The 16,922-nt window shown below is 45.2% G+C and overlaps 1 protein-coding gene and 1 pseudogene across 3 annotated transcripts in view; both read right to left on the bottom strand.

Moving 5' to 3' along the window:
- Positions 1–568: 568 nt before the first annotated feature.
- The window catches only part of Dcun1d2 (defective in cullin neddylation 1 domain containing 2), a 33,015-nt gene continuing 16,661 nt past the window's right edge, over positions 569–16,922 (bottom strand). For 2 of the 3 annotated variants that reach the window (XM_055608404.1, XM_055608405.1), the window contains exons 5-6: positions 6,224–6,306; positions 3,064–4,135 (exon numbers count right to left, since the gene is read on the bottom strand). In XM_055608404.1, coding sequence (XP_055464379.1) covers positions 3,869–4,135; positions 6,224–6,306 — 350 coding nt within the window. In that variant the 3' untranslated portion in view covers positions 3,064–3,868. The other variant, XM_055608406.1, reaches the window with a different exon arrangement.
- On the bottom strand, positions 13,716–16,735 carry LOC129677811 (ras-related protein Rab-7a-like; annotated as a pseudogene).

Below are 16,922 nucleotides of genomic sequence, written 5' to 3'. Positions count from 1 at the left end.
GTTCTTGGTTTGAAATGAACTAGGAGGATGGCCTCCTCCCTATTTCCTGTCTCTGTAGGCCTCCAGTGAGTCTGTCACACCCAGAACAGGCAGGGGATCACTTGGACTTAAACACTTGAGAACTTTAGTGTGTAGCAAGGTGCCCCTCTTGCTGGCACAACTCTCAGTCTGAAGCAGTCCTGCAAAAGCAGGTGTACAGTTCTCATCCAGATACGACAAACAGTGGAAAGCGAGCAGGAGACGGCTACCCACTTAAGGGAAGGCGGAACAGCTTCTGGATGAAGGGTGAAATGGCTGAAGGAGTCTAGTCCAAGGACTCCTGGGAGAGGACTTTGTTGAGGAAGGTGGTGCCACTAGTTTGTCTGGCTGACAAGCACTCAAGAGCCCCCTGTTACAGGATGCTGGGCACACCAACAGAAGCTGGGGGACACCTACTCTTGTGCCCACAGAGCATCCAGTTTGAAACATGACACTGCACCCATGTCACTCAGACAGGGACTACGCTGTCTCTTCTGGAAATTCCTGGCAGGCACTAAGTGGAACAGATTGCATGCATTTCTTAAAAGCTGTTGTGCTTGGTAAATATGTTTTAACTACAGCTTGTTGCAGGATATTTGGTTATTAGACATAGAAAACCTAATTGTTAGCAAAATATAAAAACTTAAATGGACATCAGATGCAGTTAGGTGTGTCCTGAAGAGTTGCAGTTTGTGTGTGCCTCTGAAAGCCTCCGTAGATAAGAACAAGAATAGCAAGTTCCTGTCTATTTTAAGGCTAGTTGCTTGGGAAAGGTCTTGTGGTCTTTGCTCTATGACCTGAGGCCAAGTCACTGTCATGAGGCACTGGGTGGGGGGGGGAGAGGCTGACCCATTTCACCTTTACGGTGGGACAGAGCAAGGCCACCCAGAAGACTTGGTGTGGAGTTAGGGCAATGTGACAAAGGCTTGCTTGCTGCTACACGGGGTCTCTTTGCTGGCCCAGGACAAGGACTAGGGCCTGGATGTGCACACAAGAAAGTACATCACAACACCGGGGAAAATATTTTATTTACTATTTCTGAAGTTTTTCAGCATTTCTGTAACATGCACAATTCAAGTATAAATAATAAAACAGAAAGCACAATTCTCTGAAAAGCCTTTATCAATTACTAGTACTTCACAGCCTATTGACAATCCCACAGAATTTAAAGTTTTAAAGTGACATTTATTTACTTAATTTATTTACTGTGTAAGTACATGTGTGTGTAGGAGGAGTACATGCATGTCACGGCACATGTGTGGAGGTCAGAGGACAACCTGTGGAAGTCAGCTCTCGCCTTCCACCCTGTGAGTCCCAGGGACTGAACTCAGGTCCTCAGGCTTGGCAGCACACGCCTTAACCTCCTGAATCCTATCACTGGCCCTTCCCCTGAAGAATTTTAAATCTTAAAAATAAGAACGTATTGCAGACCTTCAAAATATAGTTACTTGTGTCTGTAAATGTCTGTGAACAGAAGGTAACTACGAGTCGGGAGCCCACACGCCTGGAAGGAGGCTTTGTCTTCCCAGCCCCCACTAAGTCAGTTTGGTTCCGCATGCTCTCAGAGATGCCCTCACTTCCCCTTCCACAGACCTGTGCTGACAGGTTGCTGGTGCTGGCATGCACTGAGGGGGGCTTTGTGGAGACCGGCCTCCCATTCCGATCTCCACTTCCTCTGAGATCCGTGTTCGACAGCAGCAGGCCGCCTCACTGCAGGGCACACGGGCCTCAGAGCATGTCCCCTGACCAGAATCTGCCCCCACAGCACATTCAAGACATGTCTTGTGTGGACAGGCATTGAGCAGTCCCCTGTCCTGAAGTGGGCCCAGCATTTCTGCACGCTGGCCACGTTGTAGGCTGGGCAGCAAGGCACGCTTGTGACACCAAATCTTGGCAAGTGTGAGGTAGGGTCAGCACAGTGATGTTCAAAGCTTGACACCAGATGAGCAGGAAGTATCCAGGCCGTCCGTGCCTGTGTGCGTGAGTGAATCTTGACCAGACAAACACCAGAAAAGCAGACAGTGACAAGCACAGTGACACGGGACAGTCCCACGGTGCAGACAAAGACGACAGGGGCATTGGGTGTAGATTCTTTTTGGATGGTGTGTGTTTTTGCTTCCAAATGCATATGGCTATCCAAGGGCTGGACACTGGGTACTGCAAACACTGCAGATGGTGAAGGGAACCAGTGCGTTTGATTTGTAAATCTAATTCATCACTCAAAAAGAAGTATTTCTCATGGAAAAATGTCCTTTTGAATATAATAAAATATATTAAAAAAAATAAGAAACTTCTCAGGAGGCAGCTTCCAGGCCTAATAATAACCTTATTGGAAGTAAAACAGGCCCACCAGCTTTGTAAACAGTTTGAAATGAACCTGCTGGATTACATCCTGTGCCATCCCTGTGCAAACTGCAACAATGTCTTCTAGAGAAAATGAAAACAAAACATCTAGTAAATCTAGAGATCTGATAATTCAAAACTATCATTCTTGAATACCAAGATTAAAAGCAGTAGGCTCTCTGAGAAGGCCATCTTTACGAGGGCACGTTTTCTAACAGCGTGGACGTGTATAAAAGATACATCATTCTGAGGACACAGACGCTATTTTGAAGCATAAGTATAGCAGGATTCCAGTTTGGAAACCACTGGTGCTCACCTTAACGTCATGAACTCAACAGCATGCTTTCAGCCTTGCAAACAGGTTCTAGGTTGCATTCTGTAAAGACAAGTCATGCAGGCGACTCCTAAAGCAATAGCTCTGATGACCCGGCCCTAACCCCGAGGAGCTTCTCTGTGTCTGCCGTGAGCTACTGCAGCCTTTAAGCGGAGTCAGAATCTGCTTCATGAATAGACGAGGAAGACTCTGAAGTCAGCGACAAATGCACACAGCAACCAACCCAGTGGTCCTCCAGGATACGGCTCATCCTACCCTCCATTTGTCTGGCTTTTCCACCTAGAAAGGGCCACGTCTCCCACCTGTGACTACAGCTCGTGCATATTCTACAAAGTCATCTATAAGGACCGGCCAGGCTCCTAAAGGAAGACAAACAGGTTTTTAAAATGAGTCTTACGTCAGTATTTTCATATTAAAAAATTCTTCCCCAATTCTAACATCTAAAGAACCAAAATAATCTAAAGCGTGCATCTGATCACATGATTCACTGAAGTCACTTCTGTTCCAGGCAGCACGGTCAGCGAGTGGTGGGTGTTAACAGCCGTGAGACTACACTCTCACTGATCAAGCCTACACAGTGGTTTCTCAGGCCTCAGCCAATGTATAGGCAGTGAGAACCTGCTGACTGGGAATGGAAAGAAATGGAGCCATTGCTTCCTAGGGTCCAAAAAGCATTAATCCCTAGTCATGGGCATTCTTCCTATGACTCCTTACCAGAAACCCAAGTCTACACAGCGCAGAACCCCACAGCTGCTGGGCTCCCCTGTGGCACCGGCACTCGCTGCTCTCATGCTGGCTGTCTTCTGGCAGACTAGTTATGGCTCCTGAAAACCAAGCTGTCTACATTCAACTGTTCCTTCTTCTACACATGTTTTTGTCTGGTGTCTGCTCTGAGCTGGAGACTGCTGAGTGTAGAGGATATACATGTGAGGGGCATGATGTGAACTGAGTGCTGGCAGTGACAGGCGTGAGTTGAACATGTCCTAGACAAAGTCCAGGCCAGCTAAATCTGGAGGGGAGACCAGCCACCCGGAACCAGGCCCCTCTCAGGGAGCAGTCCTATTGCATGGGAGGACCTTAAATGTCTCTGATGTGGGGGCTCTCTGGCATCAGGGGGGAAATATGTCCAGACATGATATCACCTGCAAGCCATCCTACCCGGGTTTTATGTGGCTATAGGAGCTGACAGGAAGGAAGCAAGTACACTGCTCTTATCCCGGTGGGAGGGTGGCCTTTCTGGGTCAGCGTCTGCCCCTCACTCCGGGGTTGGTCACTGAGCAACCTGGTCCACAAGGACAGTGAGCATTGCTGGTAACCCTGTGAGAACCTACAACTTCTAGTACCTTCTTCATCGTAGTTAGACAAATCATCTGCAATCATGTTTCCAAAATCTAGGAGAAGGTTCCAAGTATCCCTTGGAATTGATCTTTTGTGATGCTCCTAATACATAAGAGAAAAACATCCACCAGGTTAAGGTTCAGATCGTAGCTCTCAGATATTATAGTGGTTGGGGCACACTGCATTAGTAAGTGGATTCTCCTAAATGTGATGAGGGCAAATCCAAAACCACCACAAGTGAAGGTAATAGTCCTCTAGATCAACTGTATGTGCTATATGCCATATGTCCAAATAAAGAATATTATACAGTTCTGTTTTGGTCACACAGAGGCCAGTCTCTAAATGTCTTTTTGCTCCCCACTTCCCTAGAACTGCTCAGCAATGATGCAGGACCATATGGAGTCCTATTTCTACTTACCTTATTTCCTCACATTTATACTCTATAGACCAAGTAATTGTTGAGTGGGATGAGATTGCATCAACAACATTGAGACTAATACAATGCCTGTACCACAGGCAAGTTCTGAGGCAAGGCTTGGCCTCCAGGGCTCCTGTCTCAGCGGCTCTCCCCTTGTGGCCTACAAAACACTCATCCTCGAACTTATGACAGCTTTTACATGTCAATGCCTGCATGTAACATAAAGAGCTGCTAAGCTCGTGGGTATGATACATTTTTCACATTCATCTTTTTCTGTGCACATGTATAGGTCAGAGGACAACTTGGTGGCAGGTACGCTTATCTGCTGAGCCATCTTGCCAGCCCTTATCTTATGTCTTTACTTATTTTTTGGAAGCCTATTTATTTACTTTATTCTTTGAGAACTTCATAGAGTATATTAAAACACCAACCAATCTAGCAGTTGGTTGTCAGTTCTTTCTACAGTTTGTCCTCCCCAACCCCGCACCCCTTCCAGCAACATTAGGTCTAAGAAGTACCCAGCTGACATGCCAATCCAATCTAACTGCTCTGTGCGGCTCTATTGGGTAAATAGTCTCACTTTATTTATCAGCCCTTCAGTCAGTGGACACTGTCTGCTCTAGCATTCTGCTGTCTTCATGATGCAGTGGCTCCTTATTTCTATACACATGGCTGTGGGGTTCTCTGTAGAATGTCTGCAGTTTGGGTGTAAGCCAAAGATGAGAGCTTGGTGAAATAGGCTAGTAATCCCAGCTATTAAGTAAGGCAAGAAGATCCAGGTTCAAGGCTTGTCTAAACTCAAGTCCCTGCATCACACAAAACGTGAACTGGGGACAGAGACCTTGTCGAGCACTTGTGTAGCATGTATGGGCTAGAGGTTCCATCCAAGTGCCACAAAATGAGGAAAGGAGGAACTGGGTGCTGCATTAGCAACCAGTGGACACCTGTAGGAACAGGACACCTGCTGAGCCAAGCCCCTTGGCACGATGCCCATCCGCAGGCCTCAAAGGCAGCACTTGCCCCATGCTCTGTGAATGCTATCACTAGAGACAGAAACTGGGGCACAGATGGAGAAGAGGAAAGGTGCACCCGCCGGGCAACAGGATGTGCTGTGGGAAGCATGGCCTTTCATGGTTGTGACACTGTGCAAGGTCTGGATATTCCTGCTATCACCAGGACATGTCCTTGCACTCCAATCACTTCAGAGAGCTCACAGCAACATGGCTGTCCCTACATGACAGGGTCCAGCACAGCCATAGTGCCTGCCTCAAGGTACCACACAAAAGCCTCCTGTACAGCTGTATGTGGCAGAATACATTTTGAAATAGTGTCAGGTTACAGACACACGGTGGCCAGAGTACCCCTGGCCAAGAACTGGTCCACACTCTAGAGTCCCAAGCGATGTGCAGCCAGTGTGGTTCTGGCTTTATGGATTTGAAGTTCCTCAGTAGAAATGAAGGACTGCTGAGTTTAGGAGGTCCTCAGAGGAGATGGCACGGTATGAGCTGCTGAGATTTGCAGCTGACCGAAAAACAACGTTCTAGAAGGAGCAGCCACTGTAGAATAGCCTGGGAGCAGCTCCGACCTGGCTAGCCTGGAGCTCACTAGTAGACTAGGCTGGCCTTGAACTCATAGAGCTTTGCCTGCCCTGCCCTCCTGAGGGCTGGAATTAAAAGCGTGTGTGTGACCCCATGCAGGGCCTAAATGTTAGCTTTTTAAATAGAAAAACCTTCCTCTTGACTGGGCACTATAGATGAGAAACAGTTACTTACCAGCAGAAATGTGTTCCAAAGATCTAAAAACTTAAACCTTCCAGACAATACCAACTTCCAGTATGCAACAGCCATTTCTAAATCTGGCAGAGAGAAGTGGGAGGTGAGGGAGAATGGGGGTGGGGAAGGACAGAGAGAGAAAGAGAGAGGGCGATTAATAAATCCCAGTCTTTTTCCTTTGGAACAAAAATAATTACTTGGGAATTTTCCCCAACAGTCATAGGAGAGCCAGTCTCTACATGAGTGTTTCTGGAAATGGCGTATAACCTAATTTTATGACTCTGAGGACATTTTTGAGGAAGCACTTGTGTGTTATTATTCAGACATGCAAGTAGTTGCCCCCAGTTAACCAGTTTTGGAGATTTGCATTCCATGTGTATCAGGTTGAACTATATGCCTGATCCAGCTATAGCTAGCTGTTTCAGAACCATCTGATTCACAAGCACACTGAATTTCTCACTGCACAGTGACAAATTTCTACATACAAACTATTTTCACTACAAAGGAATTAAAAAAAATTGGTTGTTTGTCAATCAAAGCCAATATCCTCTCCCTCAACTAGAAGACAGTGATTATTTCACCATTTTAAACAAATCTACACCATAAAGTTTGTTTTAAAGGTGAACAGAAAATGAATTCTGGGTTTTGAGGAGGCACTGAAACAGAATCTCCAGTGAAAGTTTTCTGGAAGAGCAGTTTACTCCCCATTCACTGTAAATTTTTTAAGTATTTCTTTTTATGTGCTAAGACATAGAAACAGGGACATAGCAAGTCTGTCTCTAAGCCTGAGTACTTGTAATCATGATGAACACTGCTCGCCACAGGCAATAAAAGGATAGCTATGCTGAAATAGTCTCCTACTCATAGTTATGCACATATGTCAGATAAAACAATGTGAAAAGCAGCCTGACAACTATATTAAGAGAACAGATTAGTTTAAATGCAAAATACGCAATGAAGCACTTGTCAAGACTTTGTTGTGAATCTGATTTGGTCCCCTGTGGACAGAAATGATTCATGTCAGGCTCTAATCTGAAACTTCCAGGGATGATCTCACTAACACTGATAAACTAGAGATGAGTGGGTAGCAGCAGCACTGGGCAGGACACTTATTCCCTATGGGCTGACAGGGTGCTGCAGGCCTGACTGTCCTAAGCACGCTGGAGTCTCACTCAGAAAGGATAGTCGGAGAGGTCCAAGTGATGGCAGGTGGAGGACTTGCTAGGCCTTACCTATGGGACCCGCAGGGTAAGGCTAAGATGATTAGTCTGGTCCTGCTTATAAGTCTACATCCTTAGCCCTTAGGAAGAGCATTAAGTGACATCTATATGCAACTCATCTTAATGATGTAAAGCGCTCACACTGGGAAATGGAGGAGAACCTGAGGAGGAAAGAAAAATACAGTTTTATGGCATACTTCATGATCTACTGCGTCCGGGTTAGTTCTGGTCCTTCTTATAAAGTACCTTACCTGGATGAGCAGGACTTACATGACTAAAGGCAAATGTACAAATTTCCAACATTTACTATTTCTATGTAAAAATGTTACACCAATCACGTAAGCTCAGTCATTTGCAAAATATTGACTACAAAATCCCCGAACAGTAGGACTTGAGACTGAAATCATAGTTGCTCTGGTATGAGAATGCTTTGGCATCAATTTCTTTCCAAGAACCTCTAAAAAGTCCATTTCTTGATTAAGAAAGTGCTAGAAGATAAGGACAGTTAGAATGTATATGTGTGATACTCCACTAGACAGAGAAGCATCCTTTGTTCAGAAAAAAAAATTACCTAATTAGTATGAAACTTCATTTCCTCAAAAATCGAGATTCCCAAAGCCAGATGGTTTAACGGTGGCCAGTATAACATCATTTAAGTTCCTGAGTTCAAACACAGAGTCAAGCTGAGGGGCAGCGCAGTAACTGAGTAGCAGCCTAGAATGAGGCTCTCAGTATGATCCCAGGAGCAGGCACATGTGTGCTATACATATGTCAAAACATTTAATTCCCCTTGCAGAGGTTAACTATTTGCTGAGTACAGAATAAAAAATGACATCACATTAAAAAAATTACTGCTGGGTGCAATGGCAGCAAGGTCACTTGAGTCCAGGACTTTGGGGCCAGTGTGGGTAACTTAAGAAACCTTGTCTCAAAAACACTAATATCTACACATGACCCTGGCATGCAGGGACACAAAACACAGGGCAAGAGGAGAACAACGTTCTCCCAATGCCACTCCCACAAGACACGCCTCTTCTAGGAAATGCGGAGCCTGCCTGCTGAGCTCTTCCACTCACGCCAATTCTTCAGCAGACACACCACCCGGCACACATGCTCTGGAAAGACCAAAATGACGGTTCTGCTTCTAATTAACACTCACACAGTCATTCGTTCTTTAGTCCTTTTGAAAAAGCCCTCAAAAACCTTCCTCAGATAAAAAAATTAACTCAATAACTTTTAACTTTCTGGTAGATGATTCTGATAAGCATAGTATTCACAGAAGTAAGCAAGGCAGCCCTTTGTTCTCAGTAAAGAAATCGTTAAATTTGCTGTAGCTTTTACTGGCCAATTCTACTGCCTGAGGCTATGGAAATTTATAAAATGGAGGCCTGTACCTTAAGGAAGACTCCTTACCCTTACCCTTACCCTTACATTGAACGTCTCTGAAATATTCACACATACAGAATAAATTTTATCGTCTTTATTTATTTTTTGCAATGCTGGCAATCAAACCTATGGCCTTCCACATGCTAGGCAAGTGAATTACAATCCTCAGCCTTCATTTTAAAAGTTTAAAGTGGGCAGTGATTTTAGATTCTAATTTATAACATCTTCGAAAATCCTATGAGGAGCTACCTGCTGTTAAAAGCCAAGTGATGCACATAGGAAGAAAGCAAAATCTCCCAGCCGAGCCATGAGCTGAACTCCGTCCCCCCCACCCCCGCCAAGAACACTGTTCACCCAGGCAACAGAAAGGCTGTCCAGTTGAGTCCTGCCTCAATCCTTGACTCAAAAGATTAGGAGCTCTAGACAATGATAATTTGAAGACACTATGTGTTGCGGTTTCTTGTTATGTGGTGATAACTAACTCAAACACTGCATCTGTTGTAAGTATTAAGAATCTACATTACTTTCCTTCCTCTCTTTTCTTTCTTTTTTTTTTTCCTTTGGAGTCAGGGTCTCATATGCAGCCCTGGCTAGCCTGGAATATGATAAAGCTAGCCTCAAACTCACAGAGATGGGCCTACTTCTGCCGTTGAGTGTTGGAACTAAATGTATGGGTCACCATGCCAGGCTGAATCTGCATTTGTTGACATTCTTAAAGACTCTGAGACTGTCTTGCAGGCAAGACAATACAAGGCCTATAAGGAATTCCTGAGACTGTCCTATATTTTCAAGTTAGTATGACACTATGACAGAAATTAAACACATGGAGTTAAATGAAATCTAACTTTAAAAATAATTTCACTTCATTAAATAAAAGGCATCTGCTAAGATTATAGAGTATCAATAAATACAAATGGTTTTGCCTTTGTTTTCTGAGCCAGAGTCTTGCTAAAGCTTTGGTGATCCCTGACTTGCAATAATCCACCAGCCTCCCAACTGCTCAGATTAGGCAGCTTTAAGTATTCTGAAAGAAGCTTAATTACTCTCCTATTATACTAAGATACAAAACAGAAGGAAACAGAAAAAAAAAAAAAATGAACAAACCCCTCCCATTCACAGAGGCTTTACGGGGCCCTTTTCTCAACCACTTCACACGAGGGATTGCTGCTGCTTAAACCTGGACTAGACTAGTTACCATTTTGAAAAGTTCAAGTAACCTCTAAGAATTCAGTTGCTCAGAGTAAAGCATTACCTACATTTCCAGCTGCTGAATGACAGTGCAGCCAGCTGCACCATCAGGGCAGGAGGCCAGAGACAGGGTGCCTGTGTGGACTCCACATGACAGGAGCTGGGCTCAGGAAGAGCAGGGGAAGACAACAAAGCCTGGCAGTGTAAAATGAAGTGTAACAGGCTCAGAGGAAGCGATCCTGCTCTAAACACAGCACTGACCCTGGAGGAGTGACTGTACCTTCCCTTCACCGCTGAGTGTCTGTCTCTCCAGCCCCCAACCACAGTGTCTCAGGCACCCTAAAGCCTGGGTGAGCCCAACCCCCACCTTCTGCTAAGCTTCTAGAAAACTCCAGCGATGTACACCTGAAAACTCTGATGATATTTAATGGAGTGATCAGGGTCCAAATTAAAAAAACAGACTTCAAATGTAACAGTTCTTTTTCTCTTAAGTCTCTTAGGAATGGAGAGAGGTGACAGAAAGATACAAAAGCCAAGCGTTTTAATCCCCAAGTAAAAACTGGAGTAAAGTTTTACTAAAGTAAAAACTTAATTCAACGCCATTCCCCTCCACAGGGGTGGGGGTTAGGGTGGGGTAGTCAAGAGCAACCGAAAGACTACAAACATGCAATCTACTGATTCTAATTACCTTACAGGGCTGGCATTCGCCTTTAACCCCAGCAACCAGTAGGCAGAGGCAGGCAGGACTCTGAAGTTGAGGCCAGCCAGGCCTCTACAGTAAGACTCTATCTAAAAGACAGCCTAGAGATGTAGGTCAGTGGTGAGGCCGTGTTGGCGTGTGTGAGGCCCTATGTTCAATCCCCAGTATTGGAGGAGAAATCAGTCCCTTCAACATGACAAGAAGTGACTATAAACAGAAAGTTATCCCACACTATCAGTACATGCCACAAACATATCCACAGAGTAGGCCAAAAGTAAAACTTTCAACTTCAAAATAGGCAAAGAACATTAAGAAATAAAACACCATAAACCACAATTTAAAAATCAGGTTAAGGGGCCATTTGCCCTTTTTTTTTTTTTTTTTAAATGACAACTTGACACACCTAGAGCCATTTGGGAAGAGGAAACCTTAACTGAGAAAATACTCGCATTAAACTGTGGGACATGTTCTTGCCTGATGATTCAGGTGGGATGGCCAGCTCACTGATGGTGATGCCAACCCTGGGTAAACTGAGCAAACCAGGAGGAGCAAGCCAGTAAGGCCCACTCCTCCACAGCCTCTGGAGAAGTTCCTGCTCCAGGTTCCTGCACTGACTTCCCTGGATGCTGGACCATAGCTGTACGCTGGTTTTTGGTCATGGTGTTCCATCACAGCAACAGAGACCCTAACCAAAACAGGGATAGAACTCCAAACTAGAAACAAGGGAACCCATCCTAGTGATCTCAGGAGAGAGAGTTCCTGAACAAACACATTCAAAGAGATCAAAGTTCAGAAACAAAGGACTTGAGAGAAAGGACACGCTGACAGACAGTCTCTGTGGAGATCAAAATTAAAAGAGAAGGACAAAAAAACCCTATTATTTCAATAATATTTCCCTCCGCAGGGTGGGGTGGGGTAGGGGGTAGTGGTGAGAGATGAGACCCCCAAGGTGGGGGAGTCAGGAGCAACTGAAAGAGACACTACAAACATCTACTGATTCTACTGTTACCTTACACCCTTGCCACCAAGCACAAGAAAGGCCATGCATTCACAGTATGGAGAAGCTTAGCCACAATCTGCAATCCAAAACCAGAATTAAGAGTGTTAGCACACAGCTATTGAGACAGCTCAGCACATGGAGCTGCCAGGCTGGTGATCTGAGTTTGACCCCTGGAACCCACATAAGGGTGGAAGATAAAACTGACTCCATAAAGTTGTCTTTTGGCCTCCATGTCATATCATACATGTGCACACGCACACAAAAATACATAAAAAGATTACAAAAAAATAGGGATGCTATCATAAACCAGTGTAGCTACCATGGGAAACAGTATGGAGGTTCCTTAAAGGTAAGAAATAGAATTACCATATGGCCCAGCTACCTACCCTGTGCTAGCTATACCCAAAGGAATCAAAGTCAGCTTAGAGTAGAGATTGCCTACCCATGTTTATTAGTCATGATTCACAAAAGACAAGTTACAGACTCAGCCTAGATATGTCAACAGGTGAAGGAACACAGAACATGTGGTGTAAGTCACGCAGTGTGAGCACGTCAAAACCATGACTGCAAGCAAACGGAACGAGAGATCACAGTGAGTGAAACTGGCTAGACTCAGAAAGACAGACACTACATTTTCACTCATATGCAAAACTCTATTACTTTTTTTTTTTTTTAAGAAGTGGGTGCTGGAGGTGTGTGTCACTGGGGGTGGGCTCTGAGGTGTCAAAAGTCCTAGCTAGGTTCTCTCTCTCTTCTCTCTCTCTCTGCTTGCTAACAGGATGTAGAACTCTCGGGCTACTTCTCCAGCACTATGGTGGCACATGTCTTTAATTCCAGCACTCAAAAGCAGAGAGATCTCTGCAAGTTTGAGGTCAGCCTGATCTACATAAAGTTCCAGGCTAGTCAGAGCTACATAGAGAATCTAAAATAATAAAAATGCAAAATGAGGTGCTGGTCCAGTGACTAAAGTGTGAGAACCGGAGTTTGGATTCCCAGCACCCATGTACAAGGCTGGTGAGGCTGGAGAGATGACTCAGAGGTTGAGAGCGACTGCTGTTCTTCCAGAGGACCCAGGTTCAATTCTTAGCACCCACATGACAGCACACAACCATCTATAACTCCAAGTTTCTGGAGATGTGATGCCCTCTTCTGCCTTTGTATGCATCAGGCATGCACATGGTATACAGACATACATGTGGGCAAAACATTCATACATGTAAAAAATAATTTTTAAAAAGTAAGAAAGCTGGGAGGGTATGGCAGCCCACCTACACCTCCATGTAAGGGAGGTTGAGATGCAGAATCCGAGCTCAAGCTGGCTAGCCAGACAAGCTGATGCTGTCAGTGAATCCAGGATCCATGACACCCTGCCTCAATATGCAAAGTGGACAGTGATCAAGAAAGACACCCAGTGTCATCCTCGGGCATCTACACCTACACCCACACACTCACACACACACATATGCACATAAAAGACATGAAAGGAGGAGAACTACTTAAAAGAGAAAGAGGTCCAGTGTGATGGTCTGAATAAGAATGGCCCCATAGGCTCATATATTTGAATGCATAGTAACCAAGGAGAAGAATTGTTTGAAGGGATTAGAAGGATTAGGAGGTATGTATGGCCTTGTTGGAAGCAGTGTGTTACTGGGGATGAGCTTGGAAGGTTTTTTTTTTTTTTTTTTTTTTTTTGTATTTTTGCACTAATTTATACATTTTTATTGGTTGCATATATTAACATGTACTAAGAAACATTTACATAATAAATGCTTTTCTAAGAAACATTACATAATAGATGGATACTGTAAACAGATCTGAGGGCCAGGGGGTAAAAGACCACAAGACCGTTAAGAAAAAGAAAAATCAGATAATTACATAAACTGTGAACAGCTCTCTTACTTTCCAGTGGACAAAAAGAGTAAGCTTCCATGCCCATTGCACCCAGAGCACCCAAGGTCTCTGCCATATGCCACATACAGGGCTCATTGTGGGCAGCTGCCCCAGGAGCCCTGACTGGCATAGGCTGGAGTTTGCTAGCTCTGTGTGTGTGTGTGTGTGTGTGTGTGTGTGTGTGTGGTGGATAGCTGTTTGGTGGAGTTTCTTTGGCAGCTGGATGTGAGAGATCATGTTCTGTTCTGTTTAGAGGAGGAGGGATGCATATTGAAGGCCTATATGTGTGTTCTTGGTTGAAGGACTCTGCTCACTGCCCCTTCAACAACTGCAGCTCTCCGCAGAGGCCTTGGCCCCCAGTCATTCTTGTCCAGTTTGATGGGTTCAGGGAATTCATTATATAGCTCCACTTCTGTTTCCTGTTTAAGGGCATTCTGAGCAATTGTCTGGAAGACCTGCTCCACATTGATGGCCTCCTTGGCACTTGAAGTAGGGAATGTTGTTTTTGCTGTAACACCAAGCCTATGTCCTCTTTGTGGCCACTTGTCTCTCTTTTGGGGTCAATCGTTTTTCCCAACACAACAAAAGGGAACTTCTTGGGATTCTGGGGGCTGGCCTGGATGAGAAACTTGTCTTTCCAGCTGTCAAGGGTTTTGTTGGGGGTAGTTACATCAAACACCAGAACACAGCAATCTGCACCTCTGTAGAAGGCCACATCAAGAGACTGGAACTGTTATTGACCGGCCGTGTCCCAGATCTGCATGGTAACACGTCTGTCGTTTACCATCACCTCCTTGGTCAGAAAGTCTGCTCCTACTGTGGCTTTGTACTGGTTACTGAACTTCTTATTCACATACTGGTTCATGAGAGATGTCTTTCCAACACCAGAATCTCCCAGGGTTGATGACCTTCAGCAACACTTTCTTCCTAGAGGTTATCCTTTAAGTGTGGGGTCAGCAGAGGAGGAGACACAATGCGGGCTGTGACAGAGGTCAGACTCCAGCTCCAGCAAGCTCCTTGCAGCTGCTCAGCCCCAAACACCGTAGCCAATGTCACTGCACCAGGCCTTATGGCCAAAGCTCCGGCCTTGCTCCTACTTTCACCACTGCCACTACCCTGAGCTGGGCTTGGAGGTTTTAAAAGTCTAAGCCAGGCCCAGTCTCTCTCTGTGTCTCTGTCTCTCTGCCTGCTGCCTGTGATTCAGGATATAGAACTCTCAAGCTAGCCACCATGCTCCCTACCATGCTCCCCACCATGAGTATAATGGACTAAGCCTCTGAAACTGTAAGCTAATCCCTAGTTAAATGCTTTCCTTTATAAGAGATGCCTTGGTCATGGTGTCTCTTCACAGCAATAGAACACTGACTGGGACAACCAGTAAGAGGGAAAGGGTGGGGCTGAGAGGGCAATACTGGGTAAATATGGTCAGTATATATAGTACACTGTGTGAAAATTTCACAACAAAGCCCATTATTTGGTACAATCAATATATTTAAGAAAAGAAACAACAGCACAGGGTCCTAGTAGTTATTAGGAACAATATTGAGACTCCATTTTTCACTGGAAAAAAAAAATCAAGGCTTTCTGGAGAAGCAGGTGAGCCTAGGTTTGAAGAAGAAAACATCTGACGGAGTCTTGAGCTGTCCTGCAGACAGTGAAGGAGCAGCCAGTATCCCAGGGGTCATATCTGAGAGACTGGAGTTGCTGGCCAAAATGGGTGGCTCAAGCTTCAGAAAGGATCACTAATTTCAATGTGGAAAATCATGACTCCACAATAGTATGACCCCCAATCAGATCCTGGTCTAAATGTCTGAATGACAGGGATGACAGAGGGGGCCGTGTAGTGTACATAGGCTAAGGAGGGGGCTTCTAATAAGAAGATGTTACCATCTTATCCCCAACACCAGAATGCACAATCAGAATCGCTTTTGTTCTGCACTGATTTTTACACCACTGGGAAAAGCCAAAAGTCTAATGTCATAGGTTCCTGTGGCCAATGGCCTTGGGTCTCCAAACATATTGGCTTGAGGACCCATGGTCTCCTTGCTCCACCAGGAAGGCTTTGCAAGAGCCTTCCAGGGTAGGGGCTGATTGGACATAGGACATCCAACAGAAGAACTCAAGTCATCTGGCTGGCTCCTTTTTCTCAGTTAAGCAAAGGTTGGTCTCTAAAAAGGGGTAGAGGGGCTGCAGTTGATTCAATGGTTATGAGTGCTGATGGTTACAATTTCCAGCACCCACATGGCAGCTAACAACTGTCTGTAACTCCTGGTCCAAGGGGACATGACACCCTCATCTGGCCTCCTGGGCACAGTACCAATGTGATGCAAGTCACCCAAATATATAACATAAAAATAAATCTCAAAACAATTAAAAGGGGGGTATAGGAAACCTGGCATCCTCCTTTCTCCCCATGACCTGTGACATACAGTGAGCTTTGCTATGTTTTCTTCCTTGTATGCTTAGCCATGAGGACCAGATCCTGCAGTGACCTAACTTCACACAAGTTTGCCTCAATCACCTCTTGCCAAGTGTTTCACTTGACCATGCTGTGTGACCCATTTGTGTCACTTGTTTGTCTGAGTCTCCTTTGGTTTTCACGCTGGAGACAAAAGCCAAGGCTGTGTGCAGACAGAGACTGCAATCTACCACACCTCTTAGCCCGGCATCTTTGGAATAGGGATCACTACATGAGGGTTTTCCCAGCAGCTCTCTGATAGGAAGTGGTAACATCTCCACCTTCTGAAAGTCTATTCAGACAGGTCTCTAAATGCAACCCCTAAGACTGTCCTGTCTGTGGCTCCTGAAGCTCTCATTGGAGTTAAGAGGTGCTATGATCTCAGAGGCGGAAAGGCCATTTCATGGGCAGACCAACCTGGAGGAAAAGGGAGTTGAGCCAAGGCCCAGTATGCCAACATTAAAACATCAACACCAGAGAAAACAAACAACAAAAAAAGCTACCCTAAGGGACTCCATTAGTAAGTGTGGGAAGCCAGCCTGCTTGGCTGCTCTGCCTCTTTGGACCTGCACTATGCGGGAGGGGAAGGAAGGGGAAGATGATGATGACAACAGGGGACAGGAGAGACAGAGGTGACAAGCTGCACACTTGCACACCTGAGCACAGCCATGTGACTCTCAGGACAGGGGCTGCATGTGAGCCCTGCACCAGGCTTCCACTTGTGTGGTTCAGGCTCTTTCTAAACCCTGGGTAAGTTTTAGTCCTTTATGGTACTGCTTCTATTTACCAGAGGTTTATCTTCTAGACATACCTTCTGATATGCCTATAAATCCTTACTTAAGCCACATACCTCAGAT

This window comes from Psammomys obesus, unplaced genomic scaffold (assembly GCF_907164565.1).
Source record: "Psammomys obesus unplaced genomic scaffold, mPsaObe1.curated_primary_1811, whole genome shotgun sequence".
Taxonomy (NCBI): domain Eukaryota; kingdom Metazoa; phylum Chordata; class Mammalia; order Rodentia; family Muridae; genus Psammomys; species Psammomys obesus.
Note: the sequence above shows the minus strand (reverse complement) of the source record. Positions and strands in the feature narration are given on the sequence as shown.